Source organism: Sycon ciliatum, chromosome 9, assembly GCF_964019385.1.
Source record: "Sycon ciliatum chromosome 9, ocSycCili1.1, whole genome shotgun sequence".
NCBI lineage: Eukaryota > Metazoa > Porifera > Calcarea > Leucosolenida > Sycettidae > Sycon > Sycon ciliatum.
The window spans coordinates 7573532-7594283 of record NC_088651.1 but is presented as its reverse complement, the minus strand read 5'-3'; the positions used below and the strand labels follow the sequence as shown (position 1 = coordinate 7594283).

Sequence of the window (20752 nt, the reverse complement as noted above, 5' to 3'; positions counted from 1 at the left end):
ACTGCAATAGTGATTCATGTATCAAGGCCTGAGCTACACTGTAGGCTGTAGTCTTCCCTGTCTCTCTTGTGGTTTTCTATTCATGAGGGCGATCTACAAAGTGGCGTCATAACTATTTCCAACTGGCCGTTCATGTATTACATGCATATACTTCTTAGCTGTGTGTTGTTGCTTGTTGCTGTGCATGGTCATACATTTGTATTGCATAGTATCATGGCTAGCTTTCGTGCCGTATAACAGCGCGTGTGCGGTGGCTACGCCTCTGCTGTTTTGCCAGCTGACAGTGCTGCATAAATTACTTCATCTTTGCCTTTTGTCTTCGGTTGTGTACCGACATGGAATGTTTTCGGTTTTAGTAGTTCCTTGGTTCGCGTTGTGTAGCTAGCTAGGCTGCTCTTTCAGGTGTAATTGTATTTGGAGTGAAAAGATAAGATAACGTGTTCCTTCGTGTGAACATTCTGGTAGCAGAGGATGGTTATCGCCTGAGTGAGCAGTTCAGTTTCGGAAATTTAAATTATTTGGATCATGTCGTCGCCGGAGCCTGAGAGTGAGAGCACAATCAGGGCTAGCAGTCAGAGAACTGAGCTCTTTTTAGGTGCCATGGCAGAGAGGGCAGGCGACGTGATCGAGGAGGACGAGGAAGTCGAAGAGGACGAACATGGTCAAAGTGACCAGCGATCGAATGAACTGATGTTCGTGAAAATGAAAGCTGAAAAAGCGAATCGCAAGAGAAAGTTCACCAGGTGTCGCAGAGCCGTGATCGTGGCCTTGCGTGACGGAGTTGAAGAGGAAGCTGCGAGGTCGTTGTTTGGCGAATTAGAAATGATCGAGGATGCCCTGAACGGTGTGTTCATGGACGTACTCGAGTGGGCTGGCGGCATGAACGATGCGCTCGCAGTGGCTAAAGTGACCGATGAGATGGAGGAAGCGGAGAAAGAGATGAAGGAGGTCACAAGGCTGTATCAGGAGTTCCTAGAACACCAGCCAGCGTGGACGGCTGCACGGAACAGCCACCCAGACAGGCCAGCGTATCATCAGTATGCCCAGGCACCAGTGGAAGAGCCAGGAAGTCCACTGAGTGTGATATCGCTGGGCAGAAGTGAAGGCTCCCAGGATCGGGATGAGCCTGGTGATGGCGTGGCGCTGGTTCAGGAGAACCAGGCAAGAGTAGAAGACAGTGATGAAGTGGTTGTGACCACAAGTGTCTCCGGCAGTAGTAACAGAGAGGCAGAGCTTGGGGCTAGAACAAGGCCACCAATGGAAGCTGGGAGTAGGAGGTCAGAGCGTGAAAGAAGCCCTGCCTTGCCTGTACTACAGCCTGCTGTGCCAACACGGAGTGCTGTATGTGTGTCCAGTGCATATACTAGAGTGAGTGAGACCAAGGCCCCTCAACTTCAAGTCGCGAAGAGTCCAGGCCAGCAGGGCAGTAGTGCTCAGGCTCCTGTGTCAGGACTACACCCTACATCATCTCTGCCATATCAGTCCGCCAACTATCTGTACACCCAGGCCAGTGGGCCACCACAGGTAGCCTCAAGTCATCAGGCCATGGGCATTGGTGCCTTTTCAGCATTGCCAGGAGCAGGTGTGTCCGCCAGCCACCAGCGTGCTGTGTCTCAGCCTCCACCTGTCAAGCAGCCATCAGATGAAATTTTCAAGCAACTGAAGGCTATACAGATCCCAGTCTTCGGCGGCGATAAGCAGGCGTATGCCTCATGGAAGGCTGCTTTCATGGCGTGTGTTGGTAGCTCGTCTGCAAGGGCAGACTTGAAACTGCTGCACCTCCGGCAGTATTTGAGTGGAGATGCCTTGGCTTCCATCGAGAGCTTGGGATACACCCCGTCTGCGTATGAGGCCGCAATGAGGCGGTTAGACCGCAAGTTTGGAGGCGACCAACGACAGCTGTCGCTGAAGTACGAGCAAGTCGAGGCCTGCCCAATCATTCGTTCCGGCCGAGCAGGAGATCTCCAGAAGTTCGCAGATCTCCTCGACGTACTTGTGGTCAACCTCCTCGACTCCGGAAAAGGCAATGAGCTGGGTGATGGGCTGTTGTACCGGAAGCTCCTGGCCAAGTTGCCGGCTGGGATGTTAACCCAATTCAATCGATGGTGTCATCAGAAGCCCTGCCAGCCAGGAATCCAAGCACTACTGGAGTGGGTGACGTTGGAAGCGGAGATTGCCGTTGGAGCGTCCGAAGCACTAGATGGAGTTGGTGCGAAGGACAAGCCTCCGGCACCCCGAAATGCTCCTCAACGATCCTACTTCGGGGGAAAGGCTTCGCAGAATGCAGGGTGGTCAAGGCCTGCGGGCTCAGCGGCTGGACGATCTTCATGTCGGCAATGTGGCGGACCTCACGGTGTCTGGCAGTGTAAAGCATTTCAGCAGCTTTCCGTCGCCAATCGCTGGAGACAGGCTAAACAGCATGGTCTGTGCTACCGCTGCCTTGGAGGCGATCACCAAGGTCACCACCGTCCACGAACCAGACCCTGCTCAGTGAGCGGCTGCAACAACAATCACCACTACTTGCTACACCGGGACTTGCTACACGAGGACAGCAGGAACCCCGATGCCGCACAGTCAAACAAGAAAAAATCGGGGAACACGGCAGCTGGAGGAATGACGGCGGACAAGTCCCAACTCAGTCCTGCCGAACAATTCTGCAACTATGGAGACAATGGTTCAGGTCAGGAGACAGGGGACCAGTTATTGCCTCCCGCCATCGACTGTTTAGTAACGCCGCCATACGCCGGTAAAGACCAAGAGCAGCGCACCCCACAGTCGTTCACCGAGGGGGAGACGGAGTCCACGAAGAGTGATTCCACCATGATGGTCCAAGGCCCGAGCAAGATAGCTCTGCGAACGGTCTCAGTCGTCTTGGAGAACGGCCACAAGTCAGTGCAAGTGAATGCGTTGCTGGACGACGGTAGCACAACGAGCTACCTCAACGGCAGCATTGCCAACCAGCTCGGCGTCAGCGGGGAGCTGAGGACATTCACGGTCCACACCTTGAATGGCAAGCAGACCTCATTCACAACCAGACCAGTAAGCTTCACCATTGGCAGCATGGATGGCAGTGTTCGGCAATCTATGACGGCGCTGACGGCTGATTCGGTCACCGGGAATCTTCGTCCGGTAGAGTGGGTCAAGGAAGCAGTCAAGTATCCTCATCTGAGAGAGATTCCGTTCGCAAGACTGGCGGAGCCCGCCAGGGTCGATCTGCTGATTGGGAGCGACTATGCTGAGCTGCTTGTGTCACAGCAGGAAGTGGTCGGCCCGCCTGGTCAACCAGTGGCGCGTCATACTCCACTGGGTTGGACCTGTGTTGGCAGAGTGACGGGAACCCACTCGAGTCAAAGGACGTTCCACAGCCAAGCGTTTCAGAGTGAGGAGAGAGCAACACCAACCGGCTTAGAGACCGCGCTACAGCAGTTCTGGCAAATTGACAGCTGCGGCACGGAGGAGAGCTTCAGTGAGCCCGGCCCGCGCTCGCTGGAGGAAGAGACAGCCCTAGACATCGTCAAACACTCGCTGAAGAAGGTGGACGGTCGGTACCAGGTGTCTCTGCCGTGGAACAATCGCAAGAGAGAATTATGCAACAACTTGGGTGCGGCTACGAAACGTCTAGGCCACACCGAGCGCAAGCTCCTGAAAGACCCATTCGTTGCCCAGGCTTATGGCCAAGTCTTCCAGGCCTACCAGAGGAACGGCTATATCCGGGAGCTCGCGAAGGAAGAGCTAGGTCAAGAGGTATGCTGGTACTTATCCCACTTTCCCATCGTCCGACCGCAGAAGACGACAACCAAGGTGCGGATCGTCTTTGACGCTGCAGCATCCTGTCATGGCCTCAGCCTCAACGACGCCATCTACCCTGGTCCGAAGCTCCAACGTGAGTTGTTCGATGTGTTGACCAGGTTTCGGCAAAAGCCTATAGCAGTGGGCTGTGACGTGACCGAAATGTATTTGCAGGTGTCGGTTGCGCCAGCAGACAGGAAGTACCTCAGATTCGTGTGGCGGGACCTGGATCCAACCAAGCCTTTACGGCACTTTGAGTTCAACCGCCTGGTCTTTGGCGTCAATGCTGCACCATTCATCGCCCAGTACGTTGCTCAGCAGACAGCCCGGGAACATTTGGCGTCGCATCCCCTGGCAGCAGAAGCTATCCTCGCGTCCACCTACATGGATGACACGATGGACAGCACCGAAGATGTCGAACAAGGTCAGATTCTTCATCGGGAGCTAATGGATCTGTGGGGTGAGGCCAAGATGACGCCGCGCAAGTGGGTGTCCAACTCGCCCGAGCTCCTCAAGGTAATTCCAGCCGAGGCTCGCGCTACCCAGCTGGACTTATCCCAAGGAGAGCTACCATCCGTGAAGACGCTAGGAGTGTCATGGGACGGTCAGGCAGACTGCTTCTTCTTCAGCGTTCAACCGCCAGACCTCACCAACCAACGCATCACCAAGCGATTCCTCCTAGCAAAAGTCGCGTCCGTATTCGACCCGTTGGGGTTTCTGGCACCGTTCGTGACCCAAGCCAAGATCCTCATGCAAGAGAGTTGGGTAGCTGGTATTGACTGGGATGAACCGGTTCCAGATGGCATCGACACCAGCGCTCGCCAGTGGTTCAATGACCTGGCGAAGCTCAGTTTAGTTCGAGTACCAAGATGTCTCATCCCGGACGTGGCCAGTGGTGTGACACTGCATGTTTTCTGTGATGCGTCGAGTGTGGCGTATGGTGCCGTGGTCTACAGCTCCACCGTGCAGCGTGGCTCTGAGGGAAACGTTCGTCTCGCTGGAGCCAAGAGCAGAGTGGCGCCGACAAGAACACAAAGTATCCCCCGGCTGGAATTGCTGGCGGCTGTGCTTGGCCTTCAGCTGGCCCGGAAGTTCAGTCAGATCATGACCATTGCCATGTCAGAGGTGATTTTCTGGAGCGACAGTGCAACTGTGCTGCTCTGGATTCGCAGCTACAGCCGACGTTTCAAACCGTTTGTGGCGAATCGCATCAGCCACATCCAGACTGTTACGTCGCCCAGTCAATGGCGGTACGTTCCCTCCAGCGACAACCCAGCTGACTTGGCGTCACGGGGAGCTGGGGTAGAGCAACTGGTTGCAACTGAGCTGTGGTGGCAAGGACCGGCCTTCCTGCAGAAAGAAGAATCTGAATGGCCAGCCAAGATCGTGGGTGGCCAAGACCCAGCTGCTCGAGCGGAAGCTCGCAAGGCTGCACAGCCCGAGGTGATGTCATTTATGTCCGAGAAAGTACCCAGCTTGTGCTCTCGGCGCTTCTCAGACTGGACGCGCGTAGTCAGAGTACGGGCTTGGGCAATTCGCTTCATCACCAACTGCCGTGGAGGTGAGGAGTTGAGCGGAGAGCTAACCGGCGAGGAGATGGACGCTGCCAGCCTTTCCATCATCAAAGAGGCACAGCACGAGGCATTCGCGGAGGATCTGAAGCAAGTGAAGAATGGTCAACCACTTCCGCTGAAGTCACGTTTGGCGAGGTTATCGCCTCGACTGGACGACGACGGACTATTGCGCTGCGATGGTCGCACCAAGCTGGCTGACTGGTTGCCGTTTGATGTGCGCTTCCCGATTCTTCTCCCCCGGAAACATCCGACCACCCGGCTTATTGTCAAAGATTGCCATGAGCAACGTCATCATGGCGGGACGAATGAAACGTTGGCAGCTCTCTCTGATCACTATCTTGTTGAAGCAGCACGGGAGGAGATCCGTGACTGGGAGAAAGACTGCATGGTGTGTCGACGACTAAAAGCCCGTGCGGGAGAGCAAATCGTGGCCCCGTTGCCAGCAAAGCGATTGTGTGAGCCACTGAGAGCCTTCAGCAGGGTAGCCGTTGACTACGGAGGGCCGTTCGAAACAGTGCAGGGGAGAGGAAAGACTCGCCACAAACGCTATCTGTGCCTCTTCACGTGTTTGCTGACTCGTGCGGTCCATTTGGAGATGGCGTACGCATTGGATGCAAATTCTTTCCTGAACGCCTTTAACCGGATGGCCAACCGACGAGGTTGTCCAATGGAGGTTCTGTCGGACAATGGAGGCAACTTCGTGAATGCCGACCTCCAGCTACGTGAGCTTGTTGGCCAACTGAACAATACCACCGTCCGGAAAGCCATGGCCTGCAGACGCGTGAAATGGAGTTTCAACCCGCCATTAGCTCCTCATTTCGGGGGAGTTCACGAGGCAATGATTCGAGTCGCCAAAACGAGCTCTACATGCCATCCTTGGAGACGCATCTGTGACGGACGAGGAGTTGGTCACCGCTCTCAGCGGAGCAGAGTCCCTCGTCAACTCCAGGCCCATCACCTACCAATCGGCTAGTCCGAAGGATCCAGGGCCGCTAACTCCGAACCATTTCCTTCATGGCATGGCCGAGGGCCAGCTGGTTATTGCAACAACGGACGAGAAGGGGTGTCAACTGCAGAGACGTTGGAGATATGTTCAAATGCTCATCGACCATTTCTGGCATCGCTGGCTGAAAGAGTTTGTCCCACGGTTGAATCAGCGAATGAAGTGGCGACACCAGCGACGCGATCTGGCCGTTGACGACGTTGTCCTGGTGATGGATTCAAGCTCTCCGCGTGGGCGTTGGCCGCTCGGCAGAGTCACGGAAGTTTTCCCTGGTCCGGACGGACATGTGCGTGTGGTGGCCATGCAAGTGGGCGGGAAGACTCTGAAGAGATCCATCACTCGAGTCTGTCCACTGGAATGTTAGACGGCTCTCCCTACATGCCAGAATGGAGGTACTGCTCAGTGACGACCCCCATTAATGATTCATGCATTGTTTTTGTTTTTTTTGTAGCTTCCTACCACTGAACTTGCCCTTTCGATTCACTTTTCTCTTAGCTTGGTACTGGTAGTTGTAAGGATAGGCATCATGCAACATCTGGGTGCATATTGCGAGGGGGAGGATGTTCAGACGGTAGTACGTAATATTTCTCTGGCATGGCATCACTAAGACTAGAAGTAATGGTTCCTTTTATTATTGATAGCTGGAGCAGTCCTTTCTCTGTCTTGTGCCAATACTGCAATAGTGATTCATGTATCAAGGCCTGAGCTACACTGTAGGCTGTAGTCTTCCCTGTCTCTCTTGTGGTTTTCTATTCATGAGGGCGATCTACAAAGTGGCGTCATAACTATTTCCAACTGGCCGTTCATGTATTACATGCATATACTTCTTAGCTGTGTGTTGTTGCTTGTTGCTGTGCATGGTCATACATTTGTATTGCATAGTATCATGGCTAGCTTTCGTGCCGTATAACAGCGCGTGTGCGGTGGCTACGCCTCTGCTGTTTTGCCAGCTGACAGTGCTGCATAAATTACTTCATCTTTGCCTTTTGTCTTCGGTTGTGTACCGACATGGAATGTTTTCGGTTTTAGTAGTTCCTTGGTTCGCGTTGTGTAGCTAGCTAGGCTGCTCTTTCAGGTGTAATTGTATTTGGAGTGAAAAGATAAGATAACGTGTTCCTTCGTGTGAACATTGATCACATGGCTCGTCGCTCATCACGTCGCAGAAGTGATATTGTGCATCGCGCTTAACATGGCGTCAATATGGTCGAGGGCCGCATCGGTACTGGGTGCCTCACGTCGCAGAAGTGATATTGTGCATCACGCCGCTTAACATGGCGTCAACATGGTCGAGGGCCGCATCGGTACTGGGGACCAAATATGCATTTCATGTTGAATTTCACCGAGCGCAACAGCAGTAAACACACTGACTATTGACAATATTGGAAGTATCACAACTACACTTGACGGGGCATGGAATAACTGAATGTTTCCTACAAGACTACAAGAGTATGTCAAAGCTATTATCCGACTTACTCTTCGAACGCTCCGTGAAGGGCAATCAAAGTGCAGCTTGTCTCTTCCACGCAGTACGCATGTGCTGGGGCTTGCGTGTCCGCAACTCTGCTCTGTGTCCGATCCTCAGCCGGATGCTGACGCCCATTGCATCACAGTGAGTGGTTGCAATAGCAATAGTGTGTTGCACTTGCCGACAGTGGGTGGTTGCAATAGCGATAGTGTGTTGCACTTGTCCACTGTCTAGTTTGATGCACGTCTGCAGAGAAAGTTGAAAATGAACACATACACCCTGTGAATTCAGCATGTTCTTGTGGCCTCCCAATCGCTGTCCCGGACAGAGAGTGCATTTCAAAAAAATACGAGTAGACAAGAAGTGTTTCACACCTTTTCGGCTGGGTCTTCTTTGGCTGAAACGATTATACCGATTACTCGGTAATTACTCGTTGGAAAAGATATCGAACGAGTATTTTAGTTGCTATCGGCTTGAAAAAAGTACACTTTTGACGGCGAGAGGTAATATTTCTACCGTGCATGCATTCATTGTCCTATCGAAAAGCATTGTGACGTATGCCGGTACACCTGATACACTGAACTGCGTGGCGTGGAGCTTGCAGTGCGGGTCAAACACTGCAACAGACTCCAGTTCACGCGTGCCATGCAGTGTATGCAGCACAGGTGGTGACCAGGTAACCGTAGCAGCAAGAAAAACGTTTTTTTTAATGGGAATGAATATCATCGACTCGCCTTTTGAAAATTGTAGTTTTTCCCTTGTTACAACTGCATTGTAGTGGAATCACTGTTTCTCGAACACTCACCTTTGCCAAGGTGTTCTCCAGCGAACCGAGGACTGGATTGTTGATGAATTTTTGAGTGTGGTATGGAGAAACATACTTCTGTTCGAGCGAAGAAAAAAACGCGTTCTACTGACAGAGCAGGATGGGCTATCTCTTCGCTCACCTCGAGTTGGAAAACTCATCGATATTCCAACTCGGTCACCCTGCAGGCGCGGCTACTGAATTGGACCAGAGAACTTCGACTTCTGCAGCATCGGACAAGCGCTGCAACTAAAAATTACTTGTCGAATTTGGTTTTACTTGGCAACTCCACCAGTCGCCCACGTTTGTCTCATCGCACGGGACTCAGAAATTCGCCGACCTGGATCTCGACTGGGTAGCGGCAGTTGGTCATTGCAGTTCGAAAGAGGAACAATGAAACAGTATTGCTGTAACTCAGAGATTCACGTACGGGCGATCGCCAGTCTCATAACACGGTTGGCTAGTGCTAGCTAATGAAAATCAAGAGTTGCAGGAATGTTTTATTGATCTCTCCCTCTACAAAACCTAAGTACTAGTATACTATGCCCTACACCCAGATGTATACCGTAAAATCCGCTGCAAATGCCCACCCCATTCTAGCAAGATCTGCTGGCGTGTCCACACTGACCCCATGCACGGTCACCCCTACCGTACGAAAGGACTTCTGACACCGTAGAGCGAAGAGCGTTTTGCTACGGTAAACTATGTCCACTTTCCTGGTTCAAAATCCCGTTCGGTACTAGCTTCGAGCTAGCTAGTAGCGATGATGTTGGTTGTTTTATTTCGCAAATTCTGCCGAAAAACAAAGTTGCGAAAAACAGAGTATTTGCAGGAACCAAATACACCTCTGACGGTGTTTCAAGCCATTTCCAAATCACGCAGCGCGCAAAGGCTTTTCTCGACCACTTCAGAGTTTTCAACAAGTTAACACTTTATAGGAGTAGCTTCTGTGACACCCCCCCCCCCCTGTAAAGTGTTCAACTTACAACTGCAATACTGCGAACGGTCAAGTTGTTGACTGACGCTTCATCAGAAGCGCGACATGGCACTGCAGAAATTTCGTGATTTGCAAACCGGATGGATTCTATGGCATAACCATATGGAGAACGAACTAATACCAAAGACAACTCTTTTTTTTCGAATGAAAGGAAATCTCGACGAAGTTTTCTTTGCAGCAAGAGAATGACAATCGCTTTTGCAGAGCCTCCTGGTAAGACATAGGCAGTTTGTAGGCATTACAGTCGTTCTCGTACGTATTCGACCTCCATGCCAGCTTTCTACAACTAGATTGACCTGAGGAAGAGTGTGTTGCTCCCTATATGGGAGCTCACGGTTTTCCTGCCGACTTGAATTCTCACTTGACATATATATATTGACCTGAAAAGACGAAAATAGTATGGACCCGCCGGATTGGGCGTTTGCTGCGAAGTGGGCATTTGCAGCGGACTTTACGGTACATGTACAGAGCACTCACTCGAGCTATCACGTGTAGAATTCATATCCACGGAATACACTAAAAAATTATTAATCCGATTTCAAAAAAACTGATCCCGTGCCATTGTCAGTGCTGCCAAATAATTTTCGCCCAAAATCGGACACCCTTCACCATGTTTACCGCCAAGGCTGGCCATATGGTGCGAATTTTTCTCCTCAGCATTTTTTGCAGAGAATTCAAAATAACGCCCAAAATACCATGAGAATTCGCTCCGTTGCCATGGTAGCCGATATGGCACCCCCAAAGTTGTCATGAATTTTGTAATGCATGAGTGTGGTCACGTGACACTGTACAGTCTACATGCCATCCAGGGATATTACTTTGCACTTCCATAGCCGGCCATGCGCTTAGCGCTAGCCTTTTTACGGTACAAGTACTGTGATTCGTGCCTTCAGTTGCGCTGAAAAGTGAAAATACAGGATTTCTGCATAAGAAAGTACTGATCCCTGACATTTTTGGCTGCTTTTCGGACGTTTCCTTTTTCGGACCGGTTTTCGGAAGAGCCTTCAAAAATCGGACAATGTCCGTAAAATCGGACGGTTTGGCAGCACTGCATTGTGTCAAGTGTGCCATATGGAGTGAAAATATGTCGCTAATCCGATAAGCCAATCTTTATGATATCAGCTAAGCCACAAAGGAAATATCACGATCGTTTCAGCCCTAGTCTTCTTGTCTTTGTTTTTTTCCTTGATGCCATCAGTGATGTCTTTGCTTTGTTGTTGTTTTTTATTTGAATTCGCAATACCAAACGGGCAATAAGCCCAATTACATGGAAGCGAATAAAAGAATGCTAAGAATGAGGCATTGGGGTGGATGTTATTTCAAGTGGAAAATACTGATCCCGGGGGGTACTACAAATAGGTACAATGAAAATCTGAAAAGGCCATGGTACTGTCGTTTACCATGCTGGAAGCAGCTACATGGAGAAGGAAAAACAACAAGAAAGACGTTTTATCTCATGTATTGGACAAACAGAGCTAACAGGAAAAGACCGTTCGTTATATGCCTATACATACTGTCCGTGTGTGTGTGGGGGGGGGGGGGGGTGCATGTCACTGTTTCTCTTTTTTTTTAAACGTTTTTTTTGCTTCACAGCTCTGCTCATACACATTTCTTTTTTTTGCTGTAGACTACTGTTGTGGACTTTGGAATTCATTGAGAAGCCAAGTGGCCCCGGGGCGCTGACCTTGCAGCTGCGAGCACTGCTGGTCCATTTTTACAGTGTGTACGTGAACTGAAGCAGTGCATGTATGGCGTAAAACAGTGAGCACAGCTGCAGCCCCGGTTATTCCATCAGATTTCAATGTCCACAGCAGTATGTTTCTCCTTTCAAGTGTGTTTCATTACAAAAGAGAGAGAGAGAGAGAGAGAGAGAGAGAGAGAGAGAGAGATAGAGAGAGAGAGAGAGAGAGAGAGAGAGAGAGAGAGAGAGTAAGTTACATTTATAAAGACAGGTAAGTCTAACAAATGAGGACTGAGACCTCTACAACAGGGTTTTTACGCCTGAAAGCAGGTGCATGATTTAACAAGCAGGTTGCCAGTCTAGATTTTATGAGAGAGAGAGAGAGAGAGAGAGAGAGAGAGAGAGAGAGAGAGAGAGAGAGAAAGAGAAAGAGAAAGAGAGAGAGAGACAGAGAGAGAGAGAGAGAGAGAGAGAGAGAGAGAGAGAGAGAGAGAGAGAGAGAGAGAGAGAGAGAGAGAGAGAGAGAGAGAGAAAGAGAAAGAGAAAGAGAAAGAAAGAGAGAGAGAGAGAGAGAGAGAGAGAGAGAGAGAGAGAGACAGACAGACAGAGAGAGAGACAGAGAGAGAGACAGAGAGAGACAGAGAGAGACAGAGAGAGACAGAGAGAGACAGAGAGACAGAGAGAGACACAGAGAGACAGAGAGAGGCAGACAGACAGAGAGAGAGTAAGTTACATTTATAAAGACAGGTAAGTCTAACAAATGAGGACTGAGACCTCTACAACAGGGTTTTTACGCCTGAAAGCAGGTGCATGATTTAACAAGCAGGTTGTCAAGTCTAGATTTTATGCGCAGAATTTTTGTAAAGAGATGAAAAGCAGAAATAATAAGAAATAATAAGAAAAGATGAAATGAAAGCCTGCTCACAACCCCCCCCCCCCAGCCTTGCGAACTGGGTATGGTGGATTAAGAACCCGGTTCAACGCTCGAGCAAGCACTCTCCACTCAAGGTGTTCACAACAACTGATAGGAACTCATATGGGGAAATTACAGACAAGAAATAATAAGATAAAGAGAATAAATTTCAACGCACCTCAATAAACGGAGCCCCACATACAGTACCTAGGGAAAAGTGGATCTTCCGACCAGTGTTTGAGAGAGAGAGAGGGTGTGAGAGAGAGAGAGAGAGAGAGAGATAGAGAGAGAGAGAGAGAGAGAGAGAGAGAGAGAGAGAGAGAGAGAGAGAGAGAGAGAGAGAGAGAGAGAGAGAGAGGCAGGGAGAGAGAGAGAGAGAGACAGAGAGAGAGAGAGAGACAGAGTGAGAGAGACAGAGTGAGAGAGACAGAGAGAGAGAGAGACACAGAGAGAGAGAGAGACAGAGAGAGAGAGAGAGAGAGAGAGAGAGAGAGACAGAGAGAGACAGAGAGAAACAGAGAGAGACTGACAGAGAGACTGACATACAGAGGCAGACATAGGATCAGACTCCAAACTCGAATTGCTGCACCCTAAGTGGCCTGCCTATTTAGACAAATTGTCGCCAGATATTTGATGTACATGTACATAAACGGTTGTGACAAACTACCAGTGCCCTGTAAGCATTTCAAACATTGTGAAAGCAAACTTACCAGTTTCAACGACCGACGAGCAACGGAAGCCAGCATCATGCGTGGACGGCATCTCCGACGACGCTGCAGCAGACCCGATGACGCTGCAACAGACCTAGATGATGATGTAGCAGACCCAGAAGACGCTGTAGCGGACCTCAATGACGCTGTAGCAGACCTCCATGACGCTGTAGCAGACATCGATGACGCTGTAGCAGACCTCCATGACGCTGTAGCAGACCTCGATGACGCTGTAGTAGACCTCGATGACGCTGTAGCAGACCTCCATGACGCTGTAGCAGACCTCGATGACGCTGTAGCAGACCTCGATGACGCTGTAGCAGACCTCGATGATGCTGCAGCAGACCCCGATGACGCTGCAGCAGACATTGATGATGCTGCAGCAGAGAGAGTTAGTGAGTGTGAGCGAGAGACAGAGAGAGAGAGTGAGAGAGAGAGATTGATAGATAGAGAGACAGAGAGAGAGAGTGAGAGAGAGAGAGATAGAGAGAGAGATAGAAACCCACAGTTCGCACCAGGGTGAACAGGGGCGTCACCGGACCCCTTCACAGGGGGTGAACAGGAATTTTGCACAACAAAATTGAGCATGACACTATTCTTCGACTTCAGGGTGTCTTGCCAAAAAATAGCTTGAGCAGTTCATGGGGTCGACTGCAGCGCTAGTGCATAATCATAAATGGGTGACAGTGTAAAGAAGGGCAATCGATACCGAAGCATAACAGCATTGCTGCGTGCCGGTTCTTCGTCAGGTCCCTCATCGTCCGATTCCCCTGGCCCAGCTGCAACAGGAATGACTTCGTCGCCTCGACGCACTTCTGGGTTCGCATTCCTCCGAAAAAGTTCGCTGATAGTGAGCTGGCCAGACGCTTTCCTTTTTCGAGAAGACGACATTTTGAGAGGAAAGAGCTCCAAAGACTCTTCAAGTGTGGTGAGACTGGTGACCTGGCTAACTTACTTGCGACCACACTGAATTATTGATTTCTTCTGTTTCAAACAAACACCCAGCACGCCGCCGCAGCATGCAGTACACTTTTCATCATAACCAGGAGTTCGCAAAAAAACCAAGGTCGTATTTTTTAGGGGGTGACCTTGCCCCCTGTGCCCCTCACGGGTGACGCCCCTGGTGAACGTCTCCTACTGTGTGTGCGTGTGTGTGTGTGCGTGTGTGTGTGTGCGTGTGGTGTGTGTGTGTGCGTGATACCAGGATACCATATTATATCCATGAGCAACATAGGACATTGCTACAGGAGAGGGGTGGTTGCACAAAAGAAAGAGTAGAACGTCTTGGTCACCAGGAAAGAAACTGCTTGTACAAGTAAAACACGCGCACACACACACACGCAGACATTTTGGAGGCCTTAGAAACATATACATCTTACGGGGGTGGCTGTGTGGTGAGGAGGATCCAACATAGCAAACTGTCCAGCATACCGCAGCCAACCTGAGGAAGGGATGTTCAGTGAAAATCCAATATCCATCTCTTATTGTCAAGCAACACCTTGGAGTCACACGGCTGCTCCAAACCCCTCACGCTCTCAAGCATTTCAAGTCACCACACATCCCTTGTAGCAGTGAGGTTATTACAAAACTTTTTCATTGTTCATCACCAAGCAACACCTGCCCGAATCACCCTATGCGGAGTCACAAGTCTATCCAAACATTCACATCATAAAGTTTTTCAAGTAACTCCACCCCGTTTGACGGTGCAATGTTAAAAACAAGACTGCTTCATGCCTCCCTCAACTAAGGAACACCTGACCAAATCACTTGCCGGAACAGCCGGGCATGGAAACAATTCGGCTGCCCAAATTATAAAGCACATCAGCGCCAAACAATTACCCTGAAGGCGTGTGGTTGAATACAAGATTGACTCGTCGACTCGGTCAATGCCAAACAACACTTACGCCAAATCAACGGGCATGGGATCATTTCGGCTGATGTTGAATGCAAGACTGACTCATCGACTCGTTCACTGCCAAGCAACACAAATCCCGAATCACCGGGCATGGAGTCACTCGGCTGCCCCGCATTATCAAGCATATCAGAGCCCCACACTTCCCTTGAAGGAGCGAGGTTGAATGCAAGAATGACTCATCGTTCACTGGAAAGCAACACACATCCCGATAAACCAGGTATGGAGTTACAAGACTTCTCCACATCATCAAGCATATCAAAGCCCCACACTTCCCGTGAATGAGTGAGGTTGAATGCAAGACCGACTCATCGACTCGTTCACTGCCAAGCAACACAAATCCTGAATCGCCGGGCATGTAGTCACTTGGCTGCCCAACATTATCAAGCATATCAGAGCCCCACACTTCCCTTGAAGGAGTGAGGTTGAACGCAAGAATGACTCATCGTTCACTGCCAAGCAACACACATCCTGAATCGCCGGGCATGGAGTCACTGGGCGGCGCCGCATTATCAAGCATATCAGAGCTCCACACTTCCCTTGAAGGAGTGAGGTTGAACGCAAGAATGACTCATCGTTCACTGCCAAGCAATACACATCTGGAATCACCAGGTATGGAGTTACAAGACTTCCCCACATTATCAAGCATATCAGAGCTCCACACTTCCCGTGAAAGAGTGAGGTTGAATGCAAGACTGACTCAACGACTCACTCAGTGCCAAACAACACACATCCCGAATCACCGGGCATCGAGTTAATTGGCTGCCCCACATTATCAAGCATATCAGATCCCCACACGTCCCTTGAAGGAGTGGGGTTGAACGCAAGAATGACTCATCGTTCACTGCCAAGCAACACACATCCCGAATCACCGGGCATGGAGTCACTTGGCTGCGCCGCATTATCAAGCATTACAGAGCACCACACTGCCGTGAAGGAGTGAGGTTGAATGCAAAATTGACTCATCGTTCATTGCCAAGCAACTCACATCTTGATTCACCGGGCATGGAGTCACTTGGCTGCCTCGTATTATCAAGCATATCAGAGCCCCACACTTCCCTTGAAGGAGTGAGGTTGAACGCAAGAATGACTCATCGTTCACTGCCAAGCAACACACATCCCGAATCACAAGGTATGGAGTTACAAGGATTCCCCACATTATCAAGCATATCAGAGCTCCACACTTCCCGTGACAGAGTGAGGTTGAATGCAAGACTGACTCAACGACTCGTTACGCGCCAAACAACACACATCTCGAATCACCGGGCATGAATCACCGGGCATGATTCATCATTCACTGCCAAGCAACACACATCCCGAATCACCAGGCATGGAGTTACTTGGCTGCCCCGCATTATCAAGCATTACAGAGCACCACACTGCCGTGAAGGAGTGAGGTTGAATGCAAGACTGACTCATCAACTCGTTCATTGCCAAGCAACACACATCTTGATTCACCGGGCTTGGAGTCACTTGACTGCCCCAGATTATCAAGCATATCAGAGCCCCACACTTCCCTTGAAGGAGTGAGGTTGAATGACTCATCGTTCACTGCCAAGCAACACACATCCCGAATGCACAGGTATGGAGTTACAAGACTTCCCCGCATTATCAAGCAGTACAGAGCACCACACTGCCGTGAAGGAGTGAGGGTGAATGCAATATTGACTCATCAGCTCGTTCATTGCCAAGCAACTCACATCTTGATTTACCGGGCATGGAGTCACTTGGCTACCCCGTATTATCAAGCATATCAGAGCCCCACACTTCTCTTGAAGGAGTGAGGTTGAACGCAATAATGACTCATCGTTCACTGCCAAGCAACATACATCCCGAATCACCAGGTATGCAGTTACAAGGATTCCCCACATTATCAAGCATATCAGAGCCCCACACTTCACTTGAAGGAGTGAGGTTGAATACAAGACTGACTCATCGACTCGTTCACTTCCAAGCAACACACATCCCAAATCACCGGGCATGGAGTCACTTGCCTGCCTCGCATTATCAAGCATTACAGAGCACCACACTGCCGTGAAGGAGTGAGGTTGAATGCAAGACTGACTCATCAACTCGTTCATTGCCAAGCAACACACATCTTGATTCAACGGGCTTGGAGTCACTTGGCTGCCCCACATTATCAAGCATATCAGAGCCCCACAATTCCCTTGAAGGAGTGAGGTTGAAAGCAAGAATGACTCATCGTTCACTGTCAAGCAAAACACATCCCGAATCGCCGGGCATGGAATCACTTGGCTGCGCCGCATTATCAAGCATATCAGAGCCCCACACTTCCCTTGAAGGAGTGAGGATGAACGCAAGAATGACTCATCGTTCACTGCCAAGCAACACACATCCCAATCAACAGGTATGGAGTTACAAGACTTCCCCACATTATCAAGCATATCAGAGCTCCACACTTCCCGTGAAAGAGTGAGGTTGAATGCAAGACTGACTCAACGACTCGTTCAGTGCCAAACAAGACACATCCCGAATCACCGGGCATCGAGTTAATTGGTTGCCCCACACTTCCCTTGAAGGAGTAAGGTTGAAAGCAAGAATGACTCATCGTTCACTGCCAAGTAACACACATCTCGAATCACAAGGTATGGAGTTACAAGACTTCCCCACATTATCAAGCATATCAGAGCTCCACACTTCCCGTGACAGAGTGAGGTTGAATGCAAGACTGACTCAACGACTCGTTCAGTGCCAAACAACACACATCCCGAATCACAGGGCATCGAGTTAATTGGTTGCCCCACATTATCAAGCATATCAGAGCCCCACACTTTCCTTGAAGGATTGAGGTTGAAAGCAAGAATGACTCCTCGTTCACTGCCAAAGTAACACACATCTCGAATCACAAGGTATGGAGTTACAAAGATTCCCCACCTTATCAAGCATATCAGAGCCCCACACTTCCCTTGAAGGAGTGATGTTGAATACAAGACTGACTCATCGACTCGTTCACTGCCAAGCAACACACATGCCGAGTCACCGGGCATGGAGTCACTTGGCTGCCTCACATTATCAAGCATATCAGATCCCCACACTTCCCTTGAAGGAGTGGGGTTGAACGCAAGAATGACTCATCGTTCACTGCCAAGCAACACACATCCCGAATCACCGGGCATGGAGTCACTTGGCTGCCCCGCATTATCAAGCATATCAGAGCCCCACACTTCCCTTGAAGGAGTGAGGTTGAACGCAAGGATGACTCATCGTTCACTGCTAAGCAACACTCATCCCGAATCACCGGGCATGGAGTCACTTGGCTGCCCCGCATTATCAAGCATTACAGAGCACCACACTGCCATGAAGGAGTGAGGTTGAATGCAAGACTGACTCATCAACTCGTTCATTGCCAAGCAACTCACATCTTGATTCACCGGGCATGGAGTCACTTGGCTGCCCCTTATTATCAAGCATATCAGAGCCCCACACTTCCCTTGAAGGAGTGAAGTTGAATACAAGACTGACTCATCGACTCGTTCACTGCCAAGCAACACACATCCCGAATCACCGGGCATGGAGTCACTTGGCTGCCCCACATTACCAAGCATATCTGAGCCCCACACTTCCCTTGAAGGAGTGAGGTTGAACGCAAGGGACCCATCGTTTACTGCCAAGCTACACACATCCCAAATCACCGGGCATGGAGTCACTTGCCTGCCTCGCATTATCAAGCATTACAGAGCACCACACTGCCGTGAAGGAGTGAGGTTGAATGCAATACTGACTCAACGACTCGTTCAGTGCCAAACAAGACACATCCCGAATCACCGGGCATCGAGTTAATTGTTTGCCCCACACTTCCCTTGAAGGAGTAAGGTTGAACACAAGAATGACTCATCGTTCACTGCCAAGTAACACACATCCCGAATCACAAGGTATGGAGTTACAAGACTTCCCCACATTATCAAGCATATCAGAGCTCCACACTTCCCGTGACAGAGTGAGGTTGAATGCAAGACTGACTCAACAACTCGTTCAGTGCCAAAGAACACACATCCCGAATCACCGGGCATCGAGTTAACCCTTTGAGGCCCATAGTACGGATATATCCGTACCAGTGTACAGTGCATACTTTTCAAAGCGCAACCTGGCGTAACTCGGCTATCCCTTGACCAAATCGGACAATCGAAAGGGCTATCGACATTAGAATTGTCTCAGCTATCGGCTCAAAAAAACCCGAACACGATCCGAGTTCGGAGAGCGGAGATACGAGACTCGAACTAAACTCGCTCAGCAGAGACAACTCGAGCGCGTGCATTTTGAACTCGTTTTTAGGGGTTTTCCCTGACTCGCGGCCCACGCAGCTACAGATAGTTTACGTCATCGCAAAGGCATGTTTCTGAGCTCTCCAGGAAAACAATTTGAGCGATCTGCGATGCAATTTGTTGAAATGGCAGAGAATTTGAGTTGGGCGCTCGCAATGCTGGCTTTGGAGCGCCGTGTCGCGCTGCGGCGCTGGTTCTGTGGATCGAGTGATGTATTGCTGGCTATCGCTGTGTTCCTCTGGCCAAGAGCTTTCCAGAAAGCCCAAGATCACCAAAATCGGCCAAAGGACACCAAAGTTACGACCAGATAAGTACCTGGGCTCGCGTATGCAGTGCATTTCTTGAAATAATTGTGGGCCCTAAAGGGTTAATTGGTTGCCCCACATTATCAAGCATATCAGAGCCCCACACTTTCCTTGAAGGATTTTGGTTGAAAGCAAGAATGACTCCTCGTTCACTGCCAAAGTAACACACATCTCGAATCACAAGGTATGGAGTTACAAAGATTCCCCACATTATCAAGCATATCAGAGCCCCACACTTCCCTTGAAGGAGTGATGTTGAATACAAGACTGACTCATCGACTCGTTCACTGCCAAGCAACACACATGCCGAGTCACCGGGCATGGAGTCACTTGGCTGCCCCACATTATCAAGCATATCAGATCCCCACACTTCCCTTGAGGGAGTGGGGTTGAACGCAAGAATGACTCATCGTTCACTGCCAAGCAACACACATCCCGAATCACCGGGCATGGAGTCACTTGGCTGCCCCGCATTATCAAGCATATCAGAGCCCCACACTTCCCTTGAAGGAGTGAGATTGAACGCAAGGATGACTCATCGTTCACTGCCAAGCAACACTCATCCCGAATCACCGGGCATGGAGTCACTTGGCTGCCCCGCATTATCAAGCATTACAGAGCACCACACTGCCATGAAGGAGTGAGGTTGAATGCAAGACTGACTCATCAACTCGTTCATTGCCAAGCAACTCACATCTTGATTCACCGGGCATGGAGTCACTTGGCTGCCCCGTATTATCAAGCATATCAGAGCCCCACACTTCCCTTGAAGGAGTGAGGTTGAAAGCAAGAATGACTCATCGTTCACTGCCAAAGTAACACACATCCTGAATCACAAGGTATGGAGTTGCAAAGCTTCCCCACATTATCAAGCATATCAGAGCCCCACAATTCCCTTGAAGGAGTGAGGTTGAATACAAGACTGACTCGTCGACCCGTTCACTGCCAAGCAACACACATGCCGAGTCACCGGGCATGGAGTCACTTGGCTGCCCCACATTATCAAGCATATCAGATCCCCACACTTCCCTTGAAGGAGTGGGGTTGAACGCAAGAATGACTCATCGTTCACTGCCAAGCAACACACATCCCGAATCACCGGGCATGGAGTCACTTGGCTGCCCCGCATTATCAAGCATATCAGAGCCCCACACTTCCCTTGAAAGAGTGAGGTTGAACGCAAGGATGACTCATCATTCACTGCCAAGCAACACACATCCCGAATCACCAGGCATGGAGTCACTTAGCTGCCCCGCATTATTAACCATTACAGAGCACCACACTGCCGTGAAGGAGTGAGGTTGAATGCAAGATT

General features: G+C 50.1%; 1 protein-coding gene across 2 annotated transcripts in view; it reads right to left on the bottom strand.

Moving 5' to 3' along the window:
• The window catches only part of LOC135824723 (pneumococcal serine-rich repeat protein-like), a 33600-nt gene that overhangs the window by 7570 nt on the left and 5278 nt on the right, over positions 1-20752 (bottom strand). Inside the window, exons 1-3 of one of the 2 annotated variants that reach the window (XR_010554929.1) lie at positions 14317-14402; positions 12938-13314; positions 7840-8077 (exon numbers count right to left, since the gene is read on the bottom strand). Coding sequence is in view for 1 of the 2 variants with exons in the window: in XM_065337433.1 (XP_065193505.1) it covers positions 7865-8077; positions 12938-13314 (590 nt within the window). In the remaining variant the exon portion in view is untranslated. Of the gene's footprint in view, positions 1-7839; positions 8078-12937; positions 13315-14316; positions 14403-20752 lie in introns of those variants that run through there. The other variant, XM_065337433.1, reaches the window with a different exon arrangement.